This window comes from Perognathus longimembris, chromosome 8 (assembly GCF_023159225.1).
Source record: "Perognathus longimembris pacificus isolate PPM17 chromosome 8, ASM2315922v1, whole genome shotgun sequence".
NCBI lineage: Eukaryota > Metazoa > Chordata > Mammalia > Rodentia > Heteromyidae > Perognathus > Perognathus longimembris.
In genome coordinates, this window is record NC_063168.1 from 60,952,388 (window position 1) to 60,973,539 (window position 21,152).

General features: G+C 52.8%; 1 protein-coding gene across 1 annotated transcript; it reads left to right on the top strand.

Moving 5' to 3' along the window:
* The first annotated feature begins 12,214 nt into the window (after positions 1 to 12,214).
* Slc30a3 (solute carrier family 30 member 3) lies at positions 12,215 to 20,866 on the top strand. The gene is made up of 8 exons (XM_048353602.1): positions 12,215 to 12,333; positions 15,573 to 15,754; positions 17,348 to 17,494; positions 17,567 to 17,720; positions 18,176 to 18,380; positions 18,610 to 18,715; positions 18,960 to 19,094; positions 20,053 to 20,866. Exons 1-8 carry the CDS (start codon positions 12,236 to 12,238, stop codon positions 20,199 to 20,201), a joined length of 1,176 nt encoding a protein of 391 aa, XP_048209559.1. The 5' UTR covers positions 12,215 to 12,235; the 3' UTR covers positions 20,202 to 20,866.
* The last annotated feature ends 286 nt before the right edge of the window (positions 20,867 to 21,152 follow it).

Genomic DNA, 21,152 nt, shown 5'->3' on the forward strand with positions numbered 1-21,152 from the left:
CGTGTTTGCTGGGGCCTGCAGCCTTGTGCTGATTCTCCCCCAGGCCTGGCCCTTTACCTCGGAGTCGTTCTCTTACGCTAGGTAGGCCTCATATATCCTTCATTCTCCCAGGTGCGAAACTTCACACCAAGGGCTTGGTCGCTGGCTGGCTGGCTACGCATGCGCAGTAGGCGCCGCGGGGGGACGCTTTCTGGCGCTACCGGAAAAGCGGGATGGAGAGGCGAGGTGAGCCCTGAGACTTATTTCACTCCGGAAGCCGGAGCGGCAGGCCCGGGCTGAGCGTTGCTTCCAGCCCCCGCCACCGCCTTCCACCGCGTCTTTCTTCAAGTGGGAGGCCATCACCCACCGGATCGCCACCATGGCTCTCCAATCCTCGCCGGGAAAGACAGCGGGCTGGCTGACGCGGCCAACGAGGTATGGCCGCCACAGGCCTTCTCAAGAAGTGTCTTTCCTTCCCAGCCTGCCTCAGAAGTTGGGGCCTCTCCGCCTGGCCCTTTCCTTCCCTTCCTCCCAGAAGCTCTTCCCCAGCCTTTGAGGCTCGCACGCCTGCAGGGGGAGGGGGGGAGGGTCCCCCCACTGGTTCCCCACTTGGGCATCCACGCATGCGTCCTACCGTAATGAGCCCTTGGCTCTTTTGAGGCAAGGTCTCCCTAGGTAGCCCAGGCTGGCTTCAAACTAACCAACCTCCCGCCCCATCTTCCGGAGTGCTGGGGTTACGGCCAGGTACTACCACACCCACCCTTTAAAACCTGGAGCCTTTCCTAAGTGCTTCTTCATAAATGCCATTGAAATGTGATTCCACCATGGGTATGTGCTGGCGTGTAATTATATATAACCCAGGTTGGATATTTAAGTTGCTCCTAAAGACTGCTGTAACAAACCGGTCATGTCCTTGATGAATCTCAGACTTTTTTGCTTAAGGGCACATTGCTGGAAGTGGACTAAGTGGAATTTATTGTTTATATGGTACTGAGGAATTGAACCCATTGCCTCATGCATGCTAGGCAAACACTCTACCACTTACCAGCCCCACAATGCTTACTTTTTAAGGTATCAGTACATATATAGGGGGCCTCTCTCTCTTTCTCTCTCTCCCTCTCTCTCTTTCTCTCTCTCCCTCCCTCCCTCTCCCCCCTCTCTCCTTTTCTCTCCCCCTCTCTTCTTCTCTCCTCTGCTTTCTTTTGTGGTTCTGAGGATTTAATCCAGCACCTTCCACATGCAAACACTTTGCCACTTAAGTCAAGCACTTGCAGATAATGGAAACCTTGCCTACCTGGAGTTGGCTCCGATAACATGAAATTGAAAGAGCATTATTACTTCAGTAATTCCTGTCTATTACTCCTCTTGTGGCTTTGATCACGCTTTCCTATTTATTATGGTTATTAAGGCATATGCACCTTCCTCTTAGATTTTAATTGGCAAGTCAATACTCTATCTCAGTACATGCCAGCCAGCTAGGCAAATTGAGTCTGTATGTGACAGGCATAATGAGGACCGAATTAGTGAATTCATTTCTATAGATCTGTGACCAGTGCAGAGGGTGGGGTAAAGGTTGAAAACCTTGGTCATTATCCACCTGACCTATAAGCTCTGAGTCAGATGCATTAGTGAGGTTACTCAGCTAAACAGAAAGAGCTTCAGCGGACTACTTTTATAGGTTTGTGTTTTTTTTGTTTTTTTCTTTTCTTTGCCAGTCTTGGGCCTTGGACTCAGGGCCTGAGCACTGTCCCTGGCTTCTTTTTGCTCAAGGCTAGCACTCTGCCACTTGAGCCACAGCGCCACCTCTGGCCGTTTTCTATATATGTGGTGCTGGGGAATCGAACCCAGGGCTTCATGTATACAAGGGAAGCGCTCTTGCCACTAGGCCATATTCCCAGCCCAAGCGGGCTACTTAAAAAAAAAATCATTTGTACCATGCTAGGCTTCTCTGATCTCCAGCCTGTTATCAGTATCAAGGGCAACAGAACTAGAGAAACAAACCAGCTCATTTCTTCACTGCACTGGGAAGGGAGGAAAAGGCATTCAAAGTGTAGTATACATAACAATGGATTCTCTACCTCCATCTCCAAAGTCAGCCTGGTCCAGCCCTGGCCTCTCCAGTCTCATCCAGAATCACTGTCATAGTTGCTCCGGGCTCTGCCTCACTGCTCTCCTGTCATTTCTTTGGAGACAGCGTGTTCCCTCCCAGTTCTAAGGGCCTTTGACCATGTTGTTACCTTTGCTTGGAGGGCTCTTCCCCATGCCATTCCTACAGCTGATTTCTCATCCTCCAAAGGTCTTCATTTCATGCCTCCCCAGAGAGTATTTTCAACTCGGTTTTCTTCTATCCTCACCTTATAACACCCTCCCCATGATTTGTGAGTATACATTTATGTGTGCATTGATTTCTTTAAGGTCTGACTTCTCCAGTTGACAATGAGCTCCACGAGGACAGGGACTTTGTATTCCCTGTACCTGGAACCATGTTTGACTCTCAATAAGTGAATTCATGATTTGTGGGGGAAGCCACAGCGAAGGCACCCTTTGCCAGTAGAATGTAAGCCTGGAGGTTGAGCCACCAAAACTTCTCTTGGTCCAAAGCTGGTGAATTGGACAGGATGATAGACTCCAACTTCCCTCATATGGTCCTAGACAAGAAGAGTAAAGAAGCCTGCCTGTGAAGCATAAGGTCCTGAGTTCAACACACACACACACACACACACACACACACACACACACACACGACAAAATAGAAGATTAGGGAGTAGATAATAGGTAATATGATTCTGAGCTCCTTATTTCTTTGCCTCAGTGTTCAGTTTCTAACACAGTTGCTGAGATGTTGTAAGTGACCAGTAAATGTTGGTTGGTTAACTAAAAGAGCTAACAAATGTGTGGCCTTTCCATCATGTTTGCTTAATTGTCTTCTTTAGTTCTCACAGAAACCCTTGATCCAGGGAAGAGAGTCCTAGGAAAGTTAGTAAACATCACTCACATTTTGCCAGAGGCTCAAGAATATTATTGCCTCTTATCCTTGTCCTCTAACATCTCAATTAATCATAGTCCATTATGTAAGTCCGGTGAGGCTCTGCTCTGAATGAACAGATGCCAGTCAGCTGTGCTGTGGCCAGAGTCTGCATTCTTCCTTCCCAAAACAACAGCCCCCTATCAAGGGATCCTATCCACAACTTTCTTCTCACACCTATCCCAGAGGTGTAATGAATACTCACAGCAAGTGTCAGAACTCAGTTCTTGCTCTGGCTCTAACAAACTGTGTGATCTTGGACAAGTCCTATAGTTGAGGAGTCTCCTTCTCCTCTACTGGAAAAGTCTGCTCCATAGGGTTAATGTTTTTGCCTCAATTAAATTTGGTTGCAAAAAGAATAGAAAAAAACAAACCTGTGCCAATGAGTGGCTATAGCTGAAAACCTTTTGTAGAAACCAATGCTTTCCCACTTGACTGGAATGAGTAATCAAGTCACTTGGACTTGAATGAGGTGCTTACTGCCTCCCAGAGCCATTTGGGTTTTCCTGAAGAATCACAAAACATACCTTGTTTACCCACAAATAAAAAGTTGTAGTCATATAGCTAGAGTACACACATATACAGACAGCAGACATTGACATATTTATACTCAAAATACCTCTGGAACATATGCAGTTGGAGAGAGAGAGAATGAGACAAGGCAGAGACCATAATTTGTCACACCCAACAGTAAGGTTCTAGAATTGCATTATTTGAATGGAAAAGGGCCTTAGGGATTTACCTCTAATGCAGCACCTTCATTTCCTACTGCACCAAGTGCAGTCCATGGAGGACTGACCTTCTCAGGATCAGCCAGGGAGGTCAAAATGGTCTTCTGACTTCAAGTTCAAGATCAACGGCATAACTGGTCCCTATATACACCAGCTCACATCCCAATGAGAAATCTACATCTGGAGACAGTCCTAGATGGTATTTCTGACCTTTCACAGGTGATGTCAGGTAGTGTCTCTCATCTCCTGTTCCCACTCGAAGGCATGTGTACTGTAGGTGAACAGATCCCACCAGCCTGGTTTTATTGGTCTATCTTTCCCAGGTCACACATCTATGGGAAGGAAGGACAGGGATTTTAGCTAGAGCAGTGACCTTGTGTCCCTGTTCTCTGGCACCTGTAACCCCACTCGCTGCCCACCTGGATCAGGCTGTCTCTCCCTAAGGTGGAGTTGATAATGCCTACCTCTGTGGGTTTGGGGAAAACTAAGTTCTTAATTTAAACAGTACCCAGCACATGATAAATGTGCTTTATAAGATAATGATTGCTATCATCATTGTAATCATTATTTCTATCCAGTCTCCTTCCAGTTTTAGGAAAATAGAGTTACTTTTCATTTTGTCTCTAAGAAAAAGGAAAAAATTGGGCTGGGAATGTGGCTTAGTGGTAAAGTACATGAATGCATGTAGCCCTGGATTTGATTCCTCGGTACCACATAAAGAGAAAAGGCTGGAAGTGGCGATGTGGCTCAAGTGGTGGAATGCTGGCCTTGAGCAAAAGAAGCTTGGGGACAGTGCCTAGGCCCTGAGTTCAAGCCCCCAGGACTGGCAAAAAGGAGGAGAAGGAGAAGGAGGAGGAGAAGGAAAAGGAGGAGGAGGAGGAGGAGGAGGAGGAGGAGGAGGAGGAGGAGGAGGAGGCGGAGGAGGAGGAGGAGGAGAAGGAGAAGAAGAAAATGGAGGAGGAAAATCAAGTTGTCTTGCTTAAGATTTGTAAATTACCACTGGTGTCTTTCCATTCACTTTCTGCATCCTTCTCCCAGGTTCTCAGACCTCTGGTCTCTTGTTTCCTGACCCAGTGCTGTCACGCTTCCTTGTGGCTCTCCATAATGTGCATAGAATCCTCCCCAAGTAGCCAGAACTCCTAATGACCTCTACCACTTCTCCTCTCACCACTTCTAAGAAAAACTGTTGTCTCCATGGCTGCTATCATCTCTAAAAGAGAGCTGGAAAGCAAGCAGATTACAAACACTGTAATTCAGATTATAATGAGAAAGACAATGTCTCACTCTTTTAATTCTTAACAATGAAAGAGGAATAACTGGTGGAGTTAGATTAATGTGACTAAATAAAGTGGAAAACATCAGGCTGTGTTTTGGGAGGAGGCTGTGGGCCTTAGATCCCCCTTTCCTTTCTATTCAACTGTGCCAGTTCTGTCCTCTCATCTACTGGGCACTTCCTTCTTCTGGCTTCTTCTGTGAGGTGTTCTGCCTCCCTTGCTAGCTCCCCATCCTCTTGCCTTCAAGTTGTGTGTATTCTATATAGCTTAGTCTTTTTTGGTTGTTTTGAGACAGGGTCTTGCTATGTAGCCCAGGCTGGCCTCGAATTCACAGTCCTCTTACCTCTGCCTCCTGAGTGCTGAATATGATCTTTAAGCAAATGCTTGTGTTTTATTCTTCTCTTCTTCAGAGGCCCAGTCTGTATGTATGGCTTCATCTGTCACAGCTAGAGTGTTAACCACAGCCTGCCTCCCCTTACCTCTCAACCACACTCAAAGCTCAACTCACCTTGTCCAAGCTGGTCACTCCTTGTAGTGGCCCTATTTCTGTTAATGTTCTGATCATTTCTAAGTTAATGAAGCTCAAAACCCAAGCATTAATGGCCTGAGAAATTACTGGTTTTCCCAAACTCAGCTAAAAAAGTTATGATTAGTTTTTTTTAATAGTTCTTTCATTTGTCCATTCTTTTCCATTCCCAAAGCCTCAAAGCACCCCTGTAGAGGGAGGGCTATGACACAACTAACTACAGTCCTTGTTTTCTAATTCTACTCCCTCTTACCTGTCCTGTCCTGTCTTGGATACTGCTGTCAGTCAGTAAATCTTGTCATCCTTACCATACCTCTGCTCACAGCCTACAGGGTTCAACGAACTCTACAATTCAAGACTATCTTACCCCTCCAAACAAGTGTCTTCTATTGGCCTTAGATTGTTGTGAACCTTCCACAATGACCTAACTGATCCTAACTGACTATGATATTTTTCACCTCCATGCCATTGCTCCCATGCCACAAAACAAATCTTTACCTGAATCATTTAACTTGCTGGACAGAATTTGTTCTGCTCTATGTTTAGGTGCCTTGGGCACATTGATAAACGATTATTTTTCTGCCTTCCTAGATTATAAACTAATGGGACAACCCCTGGAACCTTCAACAAATATTTATTGGGTGCCATTATGTACCTGAGACTTGTCTAGGTGCAGGATAAAGACACAATTTTCTGTTGACATGGAGCTTACATTCTGACAGGAGGAAATAGTAAAACAAGTAAAAGATAAAGGGTGCACAGGCACAAGTGGCTCATGCCTATAATCCTAGCTGCTCAGGAAGCTGAGATCGGAGAACCAAGGTTTGAAGACAGTCCCAGCAGACAAAGTGATGTTCAGTTAACCAGCAGAAAAATACAAGTAGAGTTATGGCTCAAGTGATAGAGCCCCAGTCTTGAGCAAAAAAGTTCAGGGACAGTGCTGAAGCCCTGAGTTCAAGCTCCCATTAATGGCACCAAAGAATATAAATATAAAAACCAAACAATCAGGAAGACAGATGGTGGTGGTTTAGACAAAGGTTTGCTGACAGATTGGATATGAGTCAAGGATGACCCTAATATTTCTGGCCGGATCCTATATGCATGGAATTGCCATGTTCTGACATAGACAGGCTGCAGAGGGAAGAGGTGTGGGATGCACTGGGGACAGGAACAGGTTTGGCCTTAGGAAGCTTGTGATGCTTGCCTTTTACACACTCAAGAGAGGACATCAAAGCGGCATTGAGGGGATGGGGAATATGGCCTAGTGGTAAAGTGCTTGCCTCATACACATGAAGCCCTGGGTTCGATTCCTCAGCACCACATATATAGAAAAAGCTGGAAGTAACGCTATGGCTCAAGTGGCAGAGTGCTAGCCTTGAGCAAAAAGAAGCCAGGGACAGTGCTCAGGCCCTGAGTTCAAGCCCCAGGACTAGCAAAAAACAACACAAAACAAAGCAGCATAGGGTAAATGAGTTTGGAGTCCAAGTGAGAGTTCTGAGAATCATCATCCACAGATGCCATTTTTTTTATCCTATTAAATGTAAAATACATACCAAAATCAAGAGAATAGTCCAGTGATTTCCCCCCTGCCAAACAAAACTATACTCAACTAGCATGCTGACTCCACAGTCATTGCTTCCTGCTGTTACTTGAAAGCATTGAAAGATTTAGGTGGGGATGGCTCACATCTATAATCCTAACTGCTTGGGAGGTTGAGATTGGGAGGATCATGGTGAGAAGCCAACCCAGACAGAGAAGTCCAAGGGACTCCATCTCCACAGAAGGAGGCTGCTCCGTAAGTGGCATAAACCTGTGATCTTAGCTGAGACGGGAGGCCTAACATAGGCATATCTCAGCTCAGGTATGTGCTCTGGCAGGAAGTGAGATCCTATGTCATGGATAACCAGAGCACTGTATAACTATTTAAAGATAAAAGGTAATCTAAAAAAACAAACAACAACAAAAAAACCACACCCAGAGCAAAAAGTGTTGGAGGCATAGCTTAGCCTTTTCTGTAGCCTGCCTCTGTAAGAACATGTTAACTTCAACCTCATTGGATCAGACCAGAAACCTTAGGGTCATCCTGACTCACATCCAATCTGTCAGCAAACCCTTGTCCAAACCACCACCATCTGTCTTCCTGGATGTTGCTGTAGCCTCTCAAGTCAGCTCCCTGTTGTCACTCTTAGGACCCTGTGGTCTATTCCCAACCCAATAGTGCCTGTCTTAGCAAGCCTGAGGTTCTGAGTTCAAACCCCTAGAATGCCCCCCACGTACTAAAAAAAAAAAAAAGACAAGGCAGGATGATATAGTTCTCTGGGAGTGAGTGTAGAGAGAGAGAAGAGAAGAGATGATCAAGTCCTGGTTGGGCTAACCAGTATTAAAAGATTGAGGAGACCTGACAGAGCAAACAGGACCCAAGATACCAATAAAGGACAGTCTTGGGAGAAATGCACCAAAAAGTGAGACCCAAGCAGTACTTCATAGGTACCTAAAATAATATACAGACTGAAAAGAACTCCAAAGGTAAGGAAACAAAGACCACTTCTTAATTAGTCTTACAGTATTTAGAGGACCCTATATTCTTTTTTTTTTTTTTTTTTTTTTTTTTGGCCAGTCCTAGGCCGTGAACTCTGGGCCTGAGCACTGTCCCTGGCTTCTTTTTTGCTCAAGGCTAGCACTCTACCACTTGAGCCATAGCGTTACTTCCGGCTTTTTCTATATATGTGGTGCTGAGGAATCGAACCCAAGGCCTCATGTATATGAGGCAAGCACTCTTGCCACTAGGACATATTCCCAGCCCAGGACCCTATATTCTTTACGTCACATATGGTGCATACACGAGCACATCTGAGGGAAGCTGGGAGGAGGACACAGAATAAATGGAAAGTGGGTGAAAGAAACAATACAGTAGAGGGGGCCCAACAGCTGCAATGGACATTGATGAAAGCAACTAAGCAACTCAAGGTGGGGGGAGGAAGGGGCGGAAGAAATGAGAGGAAAAAGGGGGAACAGATTATACTAAGCAAAAGAAATGTACATATCACCCAACCTGGAAGGAATTGTATTATTGTTAATGTTCATAGAGTTCATAAGCATTGTAGACTAGAATGATGATGGCCATCACTGGGAAGGTTAAAAAAAAAAGATGAAAGCAGGGGAGGTGGGGGGAGGGAAGGTGGGAATGAGGAAAATGAGGAAGGAGGTAACAAGGATAACAAGAAATGTACTCACTACCTGAAGTATGTAACTTTAACCCCTCTGTACATCATCTTGACAAAAAAAAAAATTAAGAAGATGATGATGATCAGAGGAGACAAACTAAGCAGATAGTGACATAAGAGGAAACCCCAACAGTGGTTATTTGGAAATGAAGGGACATGATTTTCAAATCACAATTTAGATACAGTATAGTTAGTGCTAAGACAGAAAAAGTAGTGTGCCAGAAGAGTGTATAACCTGACAGCCTGGAGTCCGCACCTCAGGGACATGTAAGCGTCAGCCCTTTGTTATTGCCTTTATAGCTCTTCCAGGCTGCTTCCACTCTGACAACCAGCTCCTCTCCCCAGAATGGTTTAATTGAAGGCTGTGTGCCAGCCTCTAGTAGGGTGCTGGGGACCCAGGGAGCTCTGATGAGGAGACAAGCAAATGAATTGGACAGAGCAAGGCCTGCTGTGATCAGATAAGCACCAGAGGCCTGAAGAGGATGGGGGAGGGGCCTCTCCCAATGCTTTCTGAGGGGACAGTGAAAGTGGAATGGAATTTGCACCTCCACGTTGCCTTTGTCTGTCCCTTTCAGCTTGGCATCTCAAGTATTAACTCTTTTTAATTTAATTTACTTTTTTTTGCCTGAGGGCTGTAAGCCCAGTTTAAATCTGGATCTCTGCACTAGGCTTTGCTTTCCTGCTCTTCCTAGCATGAACTTTCAACCTGGGTCCCCCTGGCAGCCCCTTCTGGCTGGCCTAGTCTGCCAGAGGCCCCCTGGACAGGCAGTGACCTGCCCTCCTGGGAATATCCAGCACTTTCTGCCTCCATCATGCTTTTGGGACTAACAGCCTTATGACTCACCCAAGGCATGATTGATACTGAGGGATGCAGGACAGGCAGCGAGAAAGGCAGTAAGTCAGTCATCAGGGTCAGGAGGGGAAAGCTGGGGGTCCATCTTGTGCCCCTCCAATCCCCAGCTAAGCTAGCAGGATGTTAGGAAGGAAATTAAGTGTTGAGTAAATACTGAATGATTAGTTGTGGCAAGACCACAGTAATATACAAGGACCAACCCTAGGTCCCATATGGGGGAAATTCCTAGCTCCCGTCGGGGGGCCTTGGGGCCTGGCATTTAGGGAGGATACCCCATGCCACACTTTCGCAGGGCCACTGGGTGGCCTTTGGAGAAATAGGTGCAAGCACCTGTTTGGCTGCCAAGCCTTTCTTAGCATAGATTCCCGAGCGGAGGCAACTGTTGGTTTCCCAGCGCGGCGCCCTTGGCTCGGGGAGGCAGCTGGTTCGGCAGCCAGGCCCGGGCGGAGCCAGCCCTCGTCCTCCCAGCCCGCGGGCTGCCCACCGGCTGGCGGGGCGGGCACGTGCCGGCGCCGGCGCCCCCTCCCGGGCAGTCGGGCCGCTCTCCGCGGGCTGCCCAGAAAGGGAAATCCCGGAGGAAGCCATTGTTGTCCCCTGTTGTCGTCATCCTGTCATCCTCCGGGCGGGCCAGGCCTCCCCGCATCACCTGCTTCCCGGCTCTCCAAATTAGGGAAGCCCCAGGCCAAGTGGCCCGCATGGGAAACGGACGGCGAGGAGCCCGGGTCTTGGCAGAGCCGGACAGAGACGCGAGGGACGGGGAGTCCCCGGCTCTGACCTGGGCCAACAAGGTCACCTTGGCCGGTGGCTTCTCTCCTCCCCGCCTCCATCGTTCTGTGACCCCCCACGCCACTAGGAGAAGTGGGGAGAGGGAGGCTCCCCTCGCCTGGGTCCCTTGCCCCGCATGGGGTTTGGGGGCGAGCCTTGGGCAGGTCGCAGCGCAGCTGGATGTGGCCCCCGGCCGGGCGCCAAGGGCGCACAGACGCCCGGCTTCTGATTTCGATTCCTTTCCACCACGCCGCCGTGTGTTCCTTCTCACCCGCCACCCGCAAACCCTGGCAAACCCTGGTGCCGAGCTGGGCCGTCTCCCCCAGCAGCCAGCCCCAGCCCAGCCGGCCCGATCCGTTTTAGGAGCCTCACCTCCTCCGCGCAGCTCCCCCGGCGTACCCCATCCCTTCCAGCCGCTCCCGGCGGCACGTGCTCCGGGGTTTGGGTTCGCATCTTGGTGTTTTGGAGGTGCCGCGCGGGCACCGGGCCCGGGCTAGCCATGTGGAGGGCAGGGGTGAGGCCCAGGACGCTCACGGTGTTCTGGAGGATGAGGCTGATGGGTTTCTGGCCTGGGCTCCCTAACGGCTGGCCCCCTCCCTCCTCTCTTTCCCGTCCCCGCTCCTTCCTCCCACCTCCTCCCGACCCTCCTCCTCGCAGACTGTCACAGCGCCTAGTGCTCAATCCACTTCCCACCCTCTTTTCGTTCCACAGTGGCGGCGGGGGCCCGGGGCAGAGAGCACCGCGCATTTGAAGCTTCGACCCAGCTTCCACACCGACTTTGCTGTAAGTCCCCCTCCCCCCAGTGAGGTACCGCCCCCTCCCTCGAAGGTGCCACAGTGTGGACTAAGGAATCACCCACTGCCAGGGCGACCCAATCAGCAGAGCGGTGCCGATGCTCCCCTCTGCCGTCCCGGCCTCTCCTGGAGAGGACGGTGAGCCACCTCGTCCTCGGTGGCCATTCCGGCCCTCTGCCCTGTCCTGTGGGGAAAAGGGCACGGGGTGGCAGCCCTGGCCCTTCATCCACGCGCTGCATGCCCTCGGACGCTGCTTCGGGGACTCAGTTTACTCATCTGAACAGTAGGGACAAGAATAGACTGAGGGCGATCAGGAATCTTTCTGCCACCCAAAGTCCTTGTATAAAAACAAATGATAATTAGCGGCACAGCGCTTGGCAACAGCTTTTCGCTCATGAATTCCCAGCCCAGAGCCTCCTCAGTGGGGTTTTTGGCTGGAGTCCTTGGAGTTCTCCGGGATCTGTCACTGCGCACCCCACATTCTTCCCGACCCTTTCGAGATAGGCTCAGCACTTGTTTCTGCCTGCCTCCCAAGTTGGGGGCCAGAATGACGAGGTGACGAGCTTCTTGGGGCGGGGGGGGGGCGGGGGGGCAGAGGGCCTTGGTCCTAGGGGTCCCCAGGTTTGAGGAGTTTGGCTTGGGCCTGGTGGGCGGGGCCTGGGGCGGAGGCAGGCTGGCTTGGGGGGTGCGGAGGAAAAGGAACATCCTCCAAAACCGGGTGACGGGGGCGCTTGCGAGGGCCACGGGGAGGGGAGGGGGACACCAGCAGGGGCAGGGGGAGGGAGGGGGGCTTGGGCCAAGGGGGTGGGCCTTGAGGGTGGGTCTTAGGTGGGGGGGGGAGAAGGGGGAGCCTGGGGGCGGGGCTTGGGGAGTCGCCCCACGCAGGGCGGGGCTCCAGCAGCCGCGGGATCTGCAGTTGAGACTCGGCGCGCCTCGGTCGCCTCGCCGCGGTTCCCTCCATTCCGGTGGCCCTGCAGCCCTGCAGGGGCGTAGGGGTCCGGCCCGGCCACTCTCTTACCTCTTACCTCGGTGGGGCCTAGACGGCCGGAGGGGGCAGCGGGGACATGGAGACTTCCCCCACGCCGAGGGAGTCGGAAACCACGCGCCTGGTGAGCCCCCGAGACCGCGGAGGCGCTGGCGCCGGTGGGCTGCGCTTGAAAAGGTAGGGCAGACTGATGGACGGACGGACAGACAGACAGACCGACAGACCCACCGGCCGACTGGCCAGGCCCCTACGCCCCGCGGCCCGTCCACTTCGCTGCCCCCCTGGGTTCCCCGCCCCGCTTCCTTCCCTCCAGGGGCTCAGCCCCCGCCCCCCTGCCAGCCCGCCAGCCCAGCCTCCGCCCGCCCCAGGGCCTCTGCCTCCCCTCGACCAACTCGCTTTCTCCTCGGGCCCGCGCCCCAAACCTCGGGGACCCCTCCGTGGCCCCGCCGCGCGGACTTCCCCGGAGCAGCTGTCGCTCCGTCGGGCCGCAGCTCGGGGCCGGGAGCCGCGAGGTCCGCAGTGCCGGGCCCCTGGCCGCGGTGCCCGGCCCGGGGCGGCGGGCCTGGCCTCCCCACGCGCGGCGGGGGCGCGCCCTCCAGCCGTGGCCAGCTGTGCGCACGGGGACGGAGTCGGCCCGGGCTGGGTGGCGGGAAGCGAGGGGGTGGCAGGGAAGGAGCAGGTGCGGGCTGGGCGGCGGGGGGTATTCCCGGCTCCGCACAGACGGGGCCGGGGGCGGCGAGGTGTGAAATGAGGCGCTGAGCGCGGGGACAGCGGGCCGGGGGCGGCCGGAACCACCTCCGCACCCCGGCGGCCTCCCGCGCCCGCTGCCCGCAGCCTCCCGCCGCCAGGGCCCCCGATCGGCCACCCGGGCCCTCCGCACACACCTCCGCTGGCCATTTTGTCTGTTGGCAGCCTGTCCATTTGTCCCCAGAATTTGATAGGAATCCCCGCTTTCTGGTCATCCCCTGGCTCTCCCTCCGTTTCTGTTTTCCTCGGGGTCCCGTCTCCCTTTGTCTCTGCCATGGTCTCTAGTGCGTTTCCAGCGCTTTCCTAGGAGGGGACCTCAAACCTGGGGGTGGGGGAGCCGAAGGGAGGGAAGATCCCTTTCTGCAGGGCACTGCAGAGGTGGGCAGGGCAGCCGCGGGGGCGGCGGCCGTGGCCCCGGCTTCTCCACATCCCTGTGACTTTCATTAGTCCCTTCTCCATTCCCTCCCCCCCCCCCCCCACGCAATATTGTTTGTCGTTTGTTGGGAATTTCAGAGGACTGTGGAGAGGAAATAGTCCGCCTGCTCAACACAATGTAGCCACACACCTACCCCAACAAGGAGGCCTCTTTACTACCCAATTCATTCGAACAAAAAGGAGCAATCAGCCTGTTGATGGGCACTTCCTTGGTGACTGATTCCTGCAGGGCCTTACAAGGCCGGGGCCCCAAAGCCCCCAGCCTCGGTTTGCTCTTCTGACCGCATCTCTTGTCTCTTAGCCCATTTTCGTTCTCACATGACCATTAGTCACCAAATCCTGCAGGGTTTCCCCAGAGGCTGGCCACTTACCTGCCCCTCCTCTAACACTGCACCTGCATTGTCCAGTGGGCATCTGGGAGAGTCTATTCAAGACCCCTCCACCACTCTTCTCTCTGTGCCAACAGCGGCGTCCTCTGTGCGGTGCCTCCCTTTCCTCCTTAGCCTGGTGCCGTAAACTCCAAGCTGCAAACCTTGTTGTGATCCACCGGTCCATACACAGGTGTCCGGGGCACCCTTCTCCACACATGGCTCAGATCTTCTCTGAGGTCCTCTTCTCCCTCACTCCTTCCCCCTGCCCTAAAGAAATTTGTTTATCTCAAATCCCAGCACTGCCTCTCTCCGATAGGAGTCCTCTATTACACATCTGTCTCTACCACTAGACAGAGCTTCCTCATGTGTACACTGCCTGGCACACTTCATGGAATGCAAGAGTATAGGCATCGAAGTCACCCTCATCTCCCCATCTTCCCTAGAAATGGAGACATAAATGTAAAGATTTCAGTCTTGGAAAGGGCATTTGATATTCCAGAAACCAATCTGCCTGCAAGAAGCTTTTCTCACAAGCATCAAATGCTCTACCTCCTTCAAGCCTCAGTTTACCCACCTAGCAAAGCTTTCTTAAGCCAAGAGGCTCCAGCTACCCCGCCCCCAACTTTACTGCTCGGATCCCATTTCTAGCTGGAGCCATCATTTTTTTCTCATGGGTATGCGTGTCACACTTCCGTGGCTTGTGTCAGTTCTGTCCTTTCTGCTTAGGTCCTCTGTTCTGTGGAAAGTTGTATACTTGTTGGGGTTCAGGATGGGCAGTGGTGGTGGTGGTACAAATTAAGCCGGATGCAAAACTCAGTCACTGAGCCTGGAATCTGACAGCCTCTGCCATTTGTCAAGCAAGGCTGTGACACCGTGCAGTTAAGAGGCTACCACTAGGTGCGTATGGTCAGGCTGATGTCCAATGGATATGTGGCAGACTCCAAATTCAATGCTCCTGCCACTTCCACCCACAGACATTTTGGGTCCCAACATTCCACTCTCCATTTATTTAGTTCAGTTTGTTTGATGGGGACAGGATCTTGCTGTGTGCCAGGCTGGCCTTAAACTCACGATCCTCCTGCCTCAGCCTCCCTCCCAAGTGCTGGGGTTCCAGGCTGGAACCCGCATCTCTTCACGGGAGCTCTGGAGCTCTATGTCTGTCTAAAAGGGAAGGGGTCAGAGTTTGGGAGTAGAGGCTCATGGAGGAGGGCTCGGAGGGAAGCACACTAAGGCCAGGTTCCTGGGCTGAGTTACTTTGCACTTAAACACTACCACCATGCCTGTTCCTTTGCCTGGCACTGCTCGCTGTCTCTGTCAAAGCCTTCATGCTTCAGGGCCCTTCTTATGTTACCTCCTCCAGCTGGATTTTCTCACTAGAACACATCTAGAGTCCTGTGACTATTCCAGTGGCCATGTCTGCCTTGTGCTGTGCGTTGTAGCACTTCGCATCACACTTGTCCTGTTCATGGAGAAGTCTCTGAGATCAGGATGTCCCGCTCATTTTTATTCCTTGTGGTTGGGCTCTAGGCTGGGCTGCACCAACCACCACCCAGCTGCATTGCTCCCATGAATCCTCTCCCTAGCTGGGCCTCATACTTACTGAAGTATTAACCTATACTGTTGCAAGCTTCCTTCCAGCTACAAAGTTCTGTGTCTTTATGTATTGAAGGAAGAAAAATGGAGCCCAGGATTTCAGCTATTCCTTTGGCTTCACCTTACCCACAAGGCTCTGGGTGTGCTGGGTCTAGGGCAGCAGTGTTGGATGAGTCTGTCTGCTGAGGCCAGCATGGGGGACCCAGGGCCTGGGAAACCAGCAGGTCAGCCTGTGGACCCCGCCCTAGGTGAATGAGTTGCCTGCCTCAGTCTCTTCACAGAACCCTCAGAGCCCCTTCCTGAGGAACCCAAGCCTGAGGGAATGGCCCGCCACCACTGCCACAGGGACCCGTTACCACAGGCAGGCCTCACCCCTGAGAGGCAACGCGCGAGGAAGCAGCTGTATGCTGCCTCTGCTGTGTGCATCCTTTTCATGACCGGGGAGGTGGTGGGTAAGTTGGGGAGCAGCCCTCCAAACTCATGCTCTACAGAGTCCTGAGGTTCTTGGATTGAAAAGCTAAGAGGTGGGTGGCGGGTAGGGGTGGTGGGTGCCCAGGACTCAGGAAGTGGGGAACAGTGAGACCAGAACTCCAAGGGGGATTCTGAGTAAGCCAGTGCCAGGCTGGGGGACCAGGGCTCCCCTCTCTGTTAACTGGTCTTTTAAGAACCCATTTTCCTTGATGGGGGCAGTGGCTCATGTCTGCAGGCTTAGATATTTGGGAGGAAGAGATTGAGAGGATCACAGTTTGAGGCTAGCCTGGGCAAAAAGTTGGTAATCCCTCTCCCATCTCAACCAATATCAGTGCCCATACCAGGGGCTCACGCCTGTAATCCTCGCCACTCAGAAGGCTGAGTGAGATCTAAGGATCGCAGCTCAAAGCCAGCCCTGTCAGGAAAGCCCATGGGACTTTTTTTTTTTTTTGGCCAGTCCTGGGGCTTGAACTCAGGGCCTGAGCACTGTCCCTGGCTTTTTTTTTTTTTTGCTCAAGGCTAGCACTCTGCCACTTGAGCCACAGCGCCACTTCTGGCCATTTTCTGTATATGTGGTGCTGGGGAATTGAACCCAGGGCCTCATGTATAGGAGGCAAGCACTCTTGCCACTAGGCCATATCCCCAGCCCCGCCCATGGGACTCTTATCTCCAATTAACTACCAGTAAACCAGAAGTGGCCATGTGTCTCAAAGTGGTAGAGTGCTAACCGTGAGCTGAAGAGTTCAAAGAGAGCTTCCAGGCCCAGAGTTCAAGCCCTATGACAGACCGAAAAAAAAGCTTCTTAGTGGTTCACATGTAATCATCCCAGCTACACAGGAAAAATAAATAGGAAAGTGGCTGTCCAGGCCAGCCCAGGTATAACACAAGACCCTACTTAAAAATTAAAAGCCATGTACTGTGGCTCATTCCTGTAGGCCTAGCTACTCAAGAAGCTGAGATCTAAGGATTGTGGTTTAAAGCCAGCTGGGGCAGGAAAGTCTGGGAGTCTTATCCAGAAGTGGAGCTTAAGTGCTACAGCACTAGCCTTGAGCAGAAAAGCTCAGCAATAGCATACAGATTCTGAGTTCAAGCCCTAGAATCAGCACATACACACAAAACAACTAAAACAAGGGCTAGAGGCAGGGGTCACGTGGCAGAATGCCTGTCTAGCAAGTACAAGGTTCTGAGTTCAACCCCAGTGCAACAGTAAACCCCCTATTTTCTTACTATGAAGATAAAATATGTCGCTGAAGGAGTGGGGAACCTATTTCCTGCCAGGGGCCATTTGGATATTATAACATCATTTATAGGCCATACAAAATTACTAATACAGGCAGATGAACTGTGGGACACTGACCTATTGTGTATCAAACGATTTCTTAGGCTTTATGTGGCCAAGGGCCATATATCGTGGACAAGTGAAAAGAAGAAAATGACCACCTGTAGTCCCTATACCTAAGAAACCACTTTGTCATTTTGGCTTATTTTCCTCCATTTGTTTTCCATGCCCGTACGCATACACTACATGGTATTTCCTGAAGAGAGACACTGTCCCTCATTTTGTGCCCTTACAGGTGGGTACATGGCGCATAGCCTGGCCATTATGTCCGACGCAGCCCACTTGCTGGCAGATGTGGCCAGCATGTTGGGCAGTCTCTTCTCTCTTTGGCTTTCTACCCGGCCGGCCACCCGCACCATGACCTTTGGTTGGCACCGCTCAGGTAAGGGACTCAGATGACCGTGTGCCTCTCAGCCTTCAGAGTGGGGCTCTGACAGCTTGTCTTCTCCCGCAGAGACTCTGGGGGCCTTGGCCTCTGTCTTCTCCCTCTGGCTGGTCACTGGCGTCCTCTTGTACCTGGCCTTCGTCCGCCTGCTGCACGGCGACTACCACATTGAGGGCAATGCCATGCTGCTGACCGCCAGCGTTGCGGTCTGTGCTAATCTTATGTGCGTTCCGGTGTGGAGCTGACAGCATGTGGGGGTTCAGGAGGGGGTCATCTTCCAGACGCACCCAGCATTTCACTGTCTTTGCCTTACTGAGAAGAGGCTAAGAGCAATACCTTCGGTTCAGGCGGCAGCCATTTGTTAAGGTCCTGCTGTATACCAGCTCCCTGGTGGGAGGCGGGAGGGAGGGGAGGGGACTTCATCACACTGATCACAGTGAAGCCTCACAACTATTGCTGGGAAAGAAGCTGGCAGCAGCCAGGTGACTTGCCTGAATCATATAGCTAGTTAAGCAGAAGCCAGATCAGCCATGCCTGAGGCATCCCAAGTTTCATCCTTTGTGCTCCCAGATAGTGCTGTTCTCTTCCTGGGCTGAGAAGCGGGTGGGGCTGGGGGGAGGGAGGAGGTGAGTGGAGGCCAGGGGCAGGCCTGGCTGAGCTGCTCTGCTTCCCCCTCAGAATGGCCTTCGTGCTACACCAAGCTACCCCCCATCACAGCCACGGGTCCAGGGGGGCTGGATATGCACCTCTAGAAGAGGGACCTGGGGATCCCCTGTCCGCGGGGAGCACCAACACCAGTGTCCGGGCGGCCTTTGTGCACGTGCTGGGGGACCTCCTGCAGAGTCTTGGGGTTCTGGCAGCCGCCATCCTCATCTACTTCAAGGTATGGTCATGGAGGCCGGCTTCCACCGTCCTGTCCATCCCATGTCCTTCTCCCTGCTTTCTGGAACCCTCAGCTCCCCTCTCCTCCCCCCACTCCCAGGCACCTCCCAGCCCTGGGTCATGTTCCTGTTCCTCTCCCCAGCAGTTTCAGAGCCTTCCTCTCTGTCAGGATGGCTCGAGATGTCCCTCCGAGGCCTAGTCCATGGGCTGGGGTGTCTCTTTCTCTACAGCCTCAATACAAGGCCGCCGACCCCATCAGCACCTTCTTCTTCTCTGTCTGTGCCCTTGGATCCACGACCCCCACTCTCCGAGATGTTCTTCACATCCTCATGGAAGGTGATTCTGACACCACTGCTCCCCACTCCTGGAGCCCTCTGGGACCCCAGCTAGCTCTGGGCCCCTCCTCTTCTCTCAAGAGAGTAGGAGAGCTGGGATACCGGGCCTGTTGCTGGAAGGGTGACGGACAGAGAGTAGACCCTAGGGGCCAGCAGGGTGGGTGGGTAGAGAATGGGAGATGGAGTCTGCGGGCCGCCCTGGCAGGGACACCCTGGCAGTAAGACATGGCAGGTGCTGGTTTCAGGTGCCCCCCGTGGCATAGGATTTGAGCCTGTACGGGACACACTGCTGTCGGTGCCGGGAGTCCGGGCAACCCATGAGCTGCGCCTGTGGGCCCTGACACTCAGTTACCACATCGCCTCTGCACATCTGGCCATTGGTGAGTCCACCCTGGCTCCAGCCGGGACCCTCTTGAATCATCCCCTCACCCCTAACCTGTCGCCATAGCCTCAGTTACTGGGATGGTTTTTCTTTTTCTTTTGACACAAGGTCTTGCTAAGTAGCCAAGGCTGGCTTGGAACTCACGATCCTCCTGTCTGAGCCACACCTGGCTGTTCTGTTCTTCATGATATCTACCCCCTCTCCTCCCACCTTTACCCGCCCCCCCCCGACTCTGTTTAGGGGGAGGTTTTCCCCTCTCTGCAATAGCATAGGGGACCAGCCACGTTGAAAGGATCACTCCTACCGGCAGGCCCAGCGATAGCATATTAGGTCACTTAGGGCATCTCCCCTAAGTGAGGTTATCATAGCTATTTAAAATGATGATTAGGAAAGTTTGTGTGGCAACTAGGGGAAATGTTTATGGTATACTGCTAAGGGGAAAACGTCTGAATATAAAATCATAACTGCACTGATTCAACTATTAAAAATATATATGGTGACTCATGAGCTGACAAAGGATTTTTTAGTTTCTTCCAGATGCAAGAAGCAATCAAAGGCATGCAATTTGGATGCCCAAAATATCATAGCTTGAGGGATACTTGACGGCAACTCTGAGGGACAGTGGGGCAGCATCATTTACATCTGGATTCTCCTGGCGAGCCCGGCGGTGGGGCTGCGGGAGCCTCTCTCTGTGTATTGATGCTCTGAGGCAGGGGAGGATTGGAGGCTGGGAACAGAGAGTGTGTCAGCCTGGCCCATTAGGGGTGAGTCTGTCTGACGTTTCCTTCGACAATTCCACGCTGTTCATACACCACAGAAAGGAAGGCAGGCAGGCACCCCATTCGTGCCTAGCTTTGAAGCTGTGCAGCTCCTGGGCCTTCTCCCCAGCCTTATCACAGCTCCTGCCTGTGCCCAACTCCCCAAGGACTGAGGCTGCCCTTATCACTCTCCCGCAGACTCCTCGGCTGACCCTGAAGCTGTCCTGGCCGAGGCCTCCTCCCGCCTCTACTCCCGCTTTGGGTTCTCCAGCTGTACCCTGCAGGTCGAGAAATACCATCCTTCGATGGACCACTGCCTGCGCTGCCGGGAGCCCCCCCACGCCTGAGCTGCACCCCACCCTCGCCCCACTGCCAGGCCCAGGCTCAGCCCTGGACTCTCATCACCGTCCTCTCTGATCCCAGAGAAGGGACTGAGCCGGGCCCATCCCCCTTCCTCCTTCTTCCCCTTGCCAACCTCCTTCCCCAGCGCCAGCCCCAGTGGGCAAGACTAAAGTGTGCAGGGGCAGCGCAGCAGGAGTCGAGCAGAACTACTGTGAGCGGTTCAGGGGTCTGGGGTGTGTGGAAGCCCCTGAACTCCTCACGCCCTACAGTCCTTGCTCTCGGTGGCTGTGAGAGCCAAGCGCATCCTTTCGGTGCAATCCCCGTGGTGGCTGGCTGGCTGGCTGGGGGCACCCGCCTGCCTGTGTACTGTTGGTGTGCCTATGCCTGGGGAGGTCAGCAGGGGCCCCCTCCCCACGTGGTCCTCACTCCGTCTATGCAGAGGCCCCAAGCTTGCACTTTGTCCATGTGTCCTAGCCCTGTGATGTTGTGTGTGTGTGTGTCTGTGTGTGTGTGTGTGTTTCTTGGTGCTGTGTGGCCTATGTGTCTCTGTGCCTGTGTGGCTGTGCTATGGTGGCTCGAGTCTGCTCCCTCCGTGTGTGTCCGGAGGTCTGCCCGTCCATCCCTCTGTTGGTGCTGTGCCTTCTGCTATCCAAGGGAGAGGGAGGACCCTCTGCAGCTCTGTCAATAAACTTGTGTCGAACTGCACCTGGAAGCCAAGTGACTCCTCTGAGGGGGTCATTGGGGACTTGGGAAGCATCAGACTCTCTCAGTAAGAGTGACATCTCACCCCCTCTGGTCACTTCTCACCCCTGAAGTCCTCCCCCTCCCCCTCCTCTGTTCATTCCCTAGCATCTCCCAGCCTGGGCCCTTGGCTGGGGGAAAGTCCCCCTGTATCCAATTTGGAAGGAAGGTAGCCAAGAAATCATGGGGCACAATTCACGTGTAAAGGAGCCGGC